Source organism: Colobus angolensis, unplaced genomic scaffold, assembly GCF_000951035.1.
Source record: "Colobus angolensis palliatus isolate OR3802 unplaced genomic scaffold, Cang.pa_1.0 Scaffold3, whole genome shotgun sequence".
Taxonomy (NCBI): Eukaryota; Metazoa; Chordata; class Mammalia; order Primates; family Cercopithecidae; genus Colobus; species Colobus angolensis.
Genome location: NW_012116265.1, coordinates 19,744,931 through 19,753,571, shown reverse-complemented (window position 1 = coordinate 19,753,571; position 8,641 = coordinate 19,744,931). Strand labels below are relative to the sequence as shown.

General features: G+C 53.9%; 1 protein-coding gene across 1 annotated transcript in view; it reads left to right on the top strand.

Moving 5' to 3' along the window:
• The window catches only part of VSX2 (visual system homeobox 2), a 22,315-nt gene extending 14,724 nt beyond the window's left edge, over positions 1-7,591 (top strand). The window contains exons 4-5 of the mRNA XM_011949578.1: positions 4,466-4,646; positions 5,464-7,591. Coding sequence (XP_011804968.1) covers positions 4,466-4,646; positions 5,464-5,789 — 507 coding nt within the window. The 3' untranslated portion in view covers positions 5,790-7,591. The remainder of the gene's footprint in view (positions 1-4,465; positions 4,647-5,463) is intronic.
• Positions 7,592-8,641: the final 1,050 nt, after the last annotated feature.

The window sequence follows — 8,641 nt, the reverse complement described above, 5'->3', positions numbered from 1 at the left end:
TGTGTCTTCCCCTCCTCCTGGATTGTTGTTATTATTATTTGTCAGTCCAGCCTTGAAGGGCATGTGAAGGAGGCCAGAGGGCCAGGTAATGCCATTGATTAACTTGCCTTCCGAGCAGGCTTCCATTTATTTTCAGTGCCTCTACCAAAAACTAACACTTATTGAACACCTTCTGTATGACAAGCACTGATTTTAGGCCCTCACTTATTTCACGTAATCCTCCAAACAACCCTGAAAAGTGGATATTCTTATCTTTCATTTGGAGACTGAGACTGAGAGAAGTCAAGTAACTTGCCCAAAGTCACACAGCAATTTTTCAGAGCTGGGAATGAATTCCAGGTCAGGACTGGCTGGCCTCAATGCTTCTTGTAAATATTTCAGTTCTATATACAGGCTGGTGGCTTCCAGGCAGGGAATAGAAAGGGACATATACAGAGTGGTTAGGGTTAATTCTAATTCCTTGTCCACTTCCCTCCAAGGCACCATTGCCACAGCATCCTTGCCAACTGTCTTAGAAAGAAATTGTTTTGGCCGTCCAGGTTTCCTCCATAAATTGGAGCAGCATCTGGTCTTCACAGAGAGCCAGGCATTCCAGGAGCAGATAAGTGAGGGTCTGGATGACTTCTGGTTTGAGCGACCAGCTGGCACCGGCTCCCCTGGGAGAGTATCTGTGAGCAAAGTCTGATCTACGGATCAGCCAGATATTCATTTGCCCAAATCAGGAGACCCAGGAAAATGGTTCTGTTTATAGGCCCCAGAGATGATCTGAATCCTGAGTCTGCACCCCCTTCTAGTACCCTAAAAATGCTGTTTCCATCTGAGAACCTGCGCCATCTCAACCATGGGTATTCGTGGAACTCCTGGGGAAGCCAGGGCAGTGCACCTTGCCAGGTATCCACACTGGGTGGGTGGGGGCATCTCTGTTTTTCTGTATTCCACAATGCCTTCTCAAGAATCCCTAAGTCCAAACTGCACTGAAAACAGAACACTCTTTTATAAATTTGGCATCAAAACTCAGTGATGGCAAAAACCGGACCAGACCTTATGGAATTTATTTATCGTTCTTAGTGTGAACATGTACATAAATGCTTTGCTGAGAAATGGAAGCTGATGGGTTTGATCATGAGGTGCTGCTGCTGCAGGACATTATGTTACTGTGGTTTATGCATCACATCTTTTTTCTTAAATCCAAAACATTCTCCAGTCTGGTCGTACAGATACCAGGTGTTGAGGGGTTGTGGCCTTGTTTTATTAGGTTGGCACAAAAGTCATTGCGGTTTTTACCACTGAAAGTAATTACTTTCAGTGGCAAAAACCGCAATGACTTTTTGCACCAACCTAATATAATGCACTGTATTCAAGCAGGACAGACTGTCTCCCGCCCAGGAAGTAGGTGGCTTCTTATATTCATGAACCAAACCTCTTCAGTCCTCTGTGGTCACACTTGGTGTCTGGAATTCCATCACCAGGGGATTCATTCTTTGCTGTCTTCTCTGAGAGGTGGATAAAACCGGGAGTCATAGTTTTTGTTTTTGTTTTTTTTTTGAGACAGAGTGTCGCTTTGTTGCCCAGGCTGGAGTGCAGTGGTACAATCTCGGCTCACTGCAACCTCCACCTCCCGGGTTCAAGCGATTCTCCTGCTTTAGCCTCCTGAGTAGCTGGGATTACAGGTGTGCGCCACCATGCCTGGCTAATTTTTGTATTTTTAGTAGAGTTGGGGTTTCACCATGTTGGCCAGGCTGGTCTCGAACTCCTGACCTCAGGTGATCCACCCGCCTCGGCCTCCCAAAGTGCTGGGATTACAGGCGTGAACCACCGTGCCAGGCCGGGAATCATACTTGTATGTGGATTAGTCCTTTCAGATTTTTCCTCTGTGGGAGAAAGCAGCTTGCAGCAAGCAGGTATGCTAAGGGGAGGGTGATGGGGCAGGATTGAGGACTCAGACAAACCGCAGGCCCCGATAGGACAGCTGGTCGGGCACACATCCTGCAGCACAGGCCCACAGCACTGGGGAGATCTACACTCGGCATGGAGCCAGGCTGGGACGCAGGCCCGAGTTAGCCTGGCTGGCATTGCTCCCCTCTCCCTTCAGGGCACGGAGGACAGCCATCTAGCGGCCTTTGAATTACACAAACCTTTTCCTTGGCAGTGGTCTCCCAGGGCGGTCAGGTCCGGACCAGGCAGAGGCCTTGCACCTGCGCTTCCCAGTCCCCCAGTTCTGCGCCGGAACTGCAGGTGCCAAACCCGGTGGCAGCAAAAGTGCTGCCCGAATAGGGACGGCGCCACTCGGGGCGGGAGAGGCCGGGGGCATCTAAGGCCGTGTCGCTCCCATGTTTAGAGGCTCCCAGTTATTTACAAATGAAGAAAGGCCAGAGGGCACGCGTTTGGGTCAACTTAAAGGTGCGCGTGCCCAGGGCAGTCAGTGTTCTGTGACCTCCGTGGGGGATGCGAGGCGGGCGGGCCGCAGAGCCCCCTGTCGGGGGTGGCCGGCCTCGCTCCGACACGGACTCCGGGCCGCCGGGCGCTCACTCCGCCACCTGGCGGCGATAGCGGGAACCGCAGGAGCGCGCTGATTCCCCAAGCCCCGCCGGCCCCAGCTCGGGCTCCCCAGGCAGCGAAGGGTTAAGCTGTCAGCGGCGCGATGTTAAACAGGTGTCAAAGGCGCCCCATATATCTGCAGATTGAAATCAAATTCTTTGCCGTATAAAAAGATAAATTACCCAGGCGCTGCCGCGCGTCCCACTCATCACGCCAGCGCCAGACGGCAAGCAATTTTTTTTTTTAATGTGCTAACGACCTAATCAAGCAATCAAGTCGGAGGAGATTGCAGCGTGACCCGGGCAGCCATCTGCCGCCGAGCCCGCATGCATTTCCGCGCCGCGCGGGGCGGGGACCGCGAGGGGCTGCCGGGTGGAAGGGGGAAAATCCTAAACAAATTAACACCCAATTTTCCCCGTCTAATTAGTTAAATGAGAAGAGTTGGGGGTCCCCGGGGAAGCGGGGGCGCTCGCGGCGAGGCGAGAGCTGCCTCCCCAGCATTAATTAGTGCGGGTCAATGCCGCGGCTCCCGGGAGAGCAGCCGCTTTAATTTCCCGTGATATTTCAGTGCCTGAGGCCCATCGATTCAAACTGAAATTAACTTATTTTTCAATCAGCCCAGGGCTGCCCCTGGGGGTGACTCTTCTTTTGCCGCCTCCTGAATAGAGCTGGAGCAATTTTTCATTAAAAGCTGATACCTCGGCCGCGGGGGAGGGGGCCCGAAGGGAAGGGCGGGGCCGGCCCAGACCCAGGCAAGGAAATCGGGAGGAAATGAACAGATTCCCCGAGCGCACCTCGGTCCTCCCCCTCGCCGCCCCACTCCCTCCACTTCCTTGGGGCGACTCGCTGTCCCCGGGGTCAGAGCCTTTAAGGGCTGTGAGGGGCGAGAAGGGACCGGCCAGGCTTGGGGCCCACCAGTTCCTTGCGAGCCTGGACCTCCTTGGCGGACAATGCAAGGGACTCTTGGCTCTGTCAGCTACGGGAAATCTCCGGAAAGCTTCTTTGGGGGACCAAGAAATCTTCCCTCCCCAAACCTGGCAGGGATTCTGGGATCTCTTCCCAAATGGGCTAGAGTGCTGCAGACACCCCAGTGTACCCCACTGTCATTCAGACCCTGCACCAATCAGCTTTGGGGCCAGAGACATATTCGCTAGTGCTTCCTCTGCCCCGACTCCCTCCCAGGTACCTCCTCCCATTTGCTCCTCAACCCTGGAGGATGTTATCTTCATCCCTGGCCCATCACCCCCAGATACCATTCAGAGTTAGGCCCAGAGCTGTGGGGAGCAAGTACCTGGAGGGCACATGTGGCTTGGCAGAGCTCAGCTGGGACAGGGGAGAGGAGGGAGGCTGACCCAGGCCTCCCAGGGGAGTCTCCCTCCCTGAGTTCCCAGCCTCCCTGATACCTGGGTGAAGTGCCCCTAAGACTGTCCCCTGCCGTTTGTCCCTGATCCCCCACTCACCTGCAGCCCTCCTGGATGGTTCTGGCTCTGGACTTCTGGCAGAGAGGAAACCCTGAGCCAGAGACATTGCTAGTCCAGTGCTGGGAAAGCAATTTGTCCCTCTGCAAATCAGAAAAAAAGATTTATATGCCGGAGGTATGAACACATGCAAGAGAACCATCACTGGCGTGGCAGTCTTCTCATCTGCAAACAGCCGACGACACTGGGTCCTGTGCACCTGTAGGACTCTGTCTGGGAGGCATCCATACCCCATCTCCCTAGAACTACCCATGGTATTCTCATAAGACTGATGTCCTCCTTCTGAATACTCTCTGAGCCTGGAGGAACCCAGGGGGCACCAGGGAGTGGGCAAGCTTAGGTTAAGGACACCCTGCTGGAGAAACCTTCACTCCAGGCCTACAAGGGGTAAGGGCCTTGGGCCCAGCACTTCTCAGAGCAAGCCTCTGACCTGTTCTGTGCACCTGCAGGTCTGGTTCCAGAACCGCAGAGCCAAGTGGAGGAAGCGGGAGAAGTGCTGGGGCCGGAGCAGTGTCATGGCGGAGTACGGGCTCTACGGGGCCATGGTGCGGCACTCCATCCCCCTGCCCGAGTCCATCCTCAAGTCTGCCAAGGATGGCATCATGGACTCCTGTGCCCCGTGGCTACTGGGTAAGAGCCCGCACCCTCCTTGGGGCCCTGCCCCTGCGGTGAGGAGAGCGGGCTCCTTGGAGAGGGGGACAGAGTCTTGAAGCAGGGGGACTTGGGCCACAGCAGCCTAGCAGGAGAGAAGCTCTTCAAAGCAAACCTCTTGTTCTACTTTGGGGGACTCAGAGCAGGGTGGGCCTGGGGCCTGGTGTCTGTCACTTGCTCTGGGTGCCAAGAACTCTCATCATGAGGGAGTTCTTAACTGTGGATTATTTTGTCCCGTGAGAAAGGTGTGGCTGTTGCCCTGGGGTCTGTACCCTCCTCTCCCCTTGGCCAGAGTTGGGCTTATGGTGAACAAAACAGCCTTCCTTGGGGGTTGAGAGGACCCGTAGGTCCCTCTGGATGCCATTCTGCTTTGCCCAAAGGACTTCTGTCCCCCAAATCTCTCTACTTGCTATCTTCCCCACCTGCCAACTTCCCCACTGCCCTCTGAGCCTGTATCTAAGAACAGCACCAGCTTCTCTTGGGGTTCTAAGATCTGGAATCCCATGGGGGAGGGACAGGGGAGCATGTGCTGTGGCCTGGAAGGGACAGAACAGGCCACCTGAGGCCCAGGTGCCCAGGGCTTTGGCAGGGGGAGGTCCTCCACAGGACTGGTGACCCATCTCCCTGCTCCCTGACCCTGGCCCTGGCCCAGCCCTGGGACTTGTGTGACTGCGGTGTGGGAAGTAAGGCTTTCTGCTTGTCCTTAATTCTGGCCTCTCTCTATCTTTGCCGTTTTCAGTTCAAGATGGCTTTCCCAGGCGCTTTTCTAAACCCGAATACCAACAATTCTTTCTAGGGATGCACAAAAAGTCGCTGGAGGCAGCAGCGGAGTCGGGGAGGAAGCCCGAGGGGGAACGCCAGGCCCTGCCCAAGCTTGACAAGATGGAGCAGGAGGAGCGGGGCCCCGACGCTCAGGCGGCCATCTCCCAGGAGGAACTGAGGGAGAACAGCATTGCGGCGCTCCGGGCCAAAGCTCAGGAGCACAGCACCAAAGTGCTGGGGACTGTGTCTGGGCCGGACAGCCTGGCCCGGAGTACCGAGAAGCCAGAGGAGGAAGAGGCCATGGATGAAGACAGGCCGGTGGAGAGGCTCAGTCCACCACAGCTGGAGGACATGGCTTAGGTCAAGGCGCGCTCAGATGCCGGAGCCCCAAGACTCTACTCTCCTCGGAGCCTGTGGTGCTGGGAGGTGCTCTCTGAGGCAAGACCCAGGCCTGGCCTCTGCCATCCTCCCTGTCCCCCACAGGTCCTCCATCACCCCTGGTGGCTGCAGGCACCGCTGGGTTCTGACTCCGGACCATGCTGAGACATCCCTCATCTAGTTTTGACCTCTCCAGCATCCCAGCCTCAGAAGCCTTCTTGCTGCCCACAACGTCCCCTCAAGCCCCTTTTCTCTCAATCCCTTTGCAGCGCTCACTGATTTTGGCCACCCTTTGCTCTCTGTTCTCTTGCTTTAAAGAGTCCTCCTTCCCAACTCTACATTCCGCTCTGCCCATGCCTAAAGCCCATTGCTGCAAATGCATCATGCATTGCCTGCCACGGCTGTGACACAGACGGAGGACTGGAACTGCAGCTCCAGCATCCTGAGCACCCCAGTCCTCAGCAAAAGTCTTCTCCCAACTCAGCCTGTTCCTTCCTGCAGACCTGGCTGGGCCTGGGCGTCTGCAGTGTGAAGACACTGTGCAGGCCCAGCCTCCGCCCCACCCATCAGTGGAGTCCAGATGGCAGGCTACATTTGGGAAGTCTCAACTTGGGCCCCTCAGCCACCCTTGGTCTCATGCCCTGCCATAGTCACCCTTAGGAACCCACCCTCTCCACACCCAACCTGCCCACTGGCTTATCCCAGCACAGGCACCTACGTGGCATGTGGCAATGTACACTCTGTGCTGTGAGCCCATGTCCTATGCCTTACAAATGCTGTGGCTCACTGCGCTGTGCAGGAGTCCAAACCTTCTACCCTGGGTCCTCAGGCCCCTGAGCCTGAGTCCTGAAGCATCTCGACTCTTGTGATATGCTGCCTGTGACCTTGACTTGCTGTGAAGGCACCCTTCCCCCACAGCTCCTTGTGAACTATGAGTTTGCATGTGCACTGCCTTGAACAACCCAATCTGGCTGGTAAATGACATCTAGGAAGCTACAGGCCTGGCCTCAACTAAGCAGCAAAGCCTGCAGTCGGCCTGGGGCTATGCATACGCATTAAGGGCCTGCTGGAGAAACCTTCACTCCAGACAGACAGGGGGCTAAGGGCCTAGGGCCGAGCACCTCTCAGAGAAAGCCTTTGACCTGTTCAGAAAGATAGGAGAAAGGCTGGAAGCAAGGCAGAAACCCAGGAGTAAGCCCAAGCTAAGCTGCAGGCACACACGCCTTCATGCCATTGTATGCCAGGAAGCATGTCCACTAGACTAAAACATGATAACATGATGGAATAAAGAGCCGGGGCTTCTTTCTGCCGGCTGACGGGTGGACCTATTAGTACGGCGACCTCTCTGGCCTGGATTTTTACATTTGCATGAGCAATGGGAGCATATAGCTCTGTTGACCTGCCCAATCCAGATTCCCAGGCCAGGCTCCCGACCGCATCCACCCATCCACCACCCCACCCACCTTTGCAGGGAATACCTCGTTAGAGAAAGGCCTGAGTGTGCGTTGCAACTTTAATTCCATATTAAAAGTTGATTTATTCTTCATTCCATTATGGAGCTTCCCTCCCCTAACCCTGGTTCTTCTTGTCTTTGTCCCTGTTGGTTTGAAGTGTTAGATTATAGCCCCTGGTGTGTAAATAATGTACATAGAGTGAGAAGAAAGAAACTTGATATTGAGGTGTTTGAAATATGAAACTGTAATAACTTCTAGGTATTTGAAACCTGTGATTTCTGTGCCATTTTCTGTAAAGATACAAGTAAGAATAAAATTGACTTAAAAATAGCAGGGGAGGAATCCAGGAGTCCACTGTGGGTGGGGAATGGTTTGTGTTCCGTGTGTATGGGTGGCATAAAAAGTAAATCTACAGCTGGGCATGATGGCTCATGCCTATAATCTCCGCACTTTGGGAGGCCGAGGTGGGCAGATCACTTGAGGTCAGGAGTTCGTAACCAGCCTGGCTAACATGGCGATGCCCTGTGTCTAGTAAAAATATAAAAATTAGCCAGGGGTGGTGGCACACACCTGTAATCCCAGCTACTCAGGAGGCTGAGGCAGGAGGATCGCTTGAACCCAGGAGGTGGAGGTTGCAGTGAGCTGAGATCATGCCATTGCACTCCAACCTGGGCAACAGAGCAAGACCCTGTCTCAAAAAGAAAAAAAAGTAAATCTACAAGTTGATTTTTAGGTCAAAATTACTGGGTTCCTTTTTAAAAAAATTACGCTAATTGTAGGAGTACAAGCGGCCTATGTCTCTCCATGGAGCTGATACCATACTACCCTTCAATGACATTCATCACCGAGACATGGGATCGGCCTCCATGTTCGACACAACCTAAATGTCCATAGTTCTTACCTCTGACTCCCTCCTACTCCCCACACAGTAGTTGGCATTTGCCTCTTTCCTTTGGTACTGAGTTACTGATAACTCTGTTTCCTACCACCCTCTGCGGAAGCCCACAGCCCACCTTGGCCCCCAAGAGAACTCCCTTCCTTTTGTGCACACCTGTGCCCTTCCACATCTTACCCTCAACCTAAACAACAACAAACAAAAAAGGCAACAGTATCTGGAATTGAAAGCCAGAGAGATTATGCTAAATCCTTGTCAAAGGGAAGGAGAGTCAACAAGAGAAACAGCTCGAGGGAGACCACATGAAACTGTCTGCAGACGGCCGTGACCCACTAACTTGATGATGTGCTGGATGGAATTACGAAATGAGAGAGTGGGGTGGGCAGATGAGACCGGCTGTATTTGAGCTTTGGGTTCAAGGAATCTCGTAAGATTGTTTCAAATTGGCTTAGATGTGAGGGATCCTAGTGGATGAGGTTTCTGGC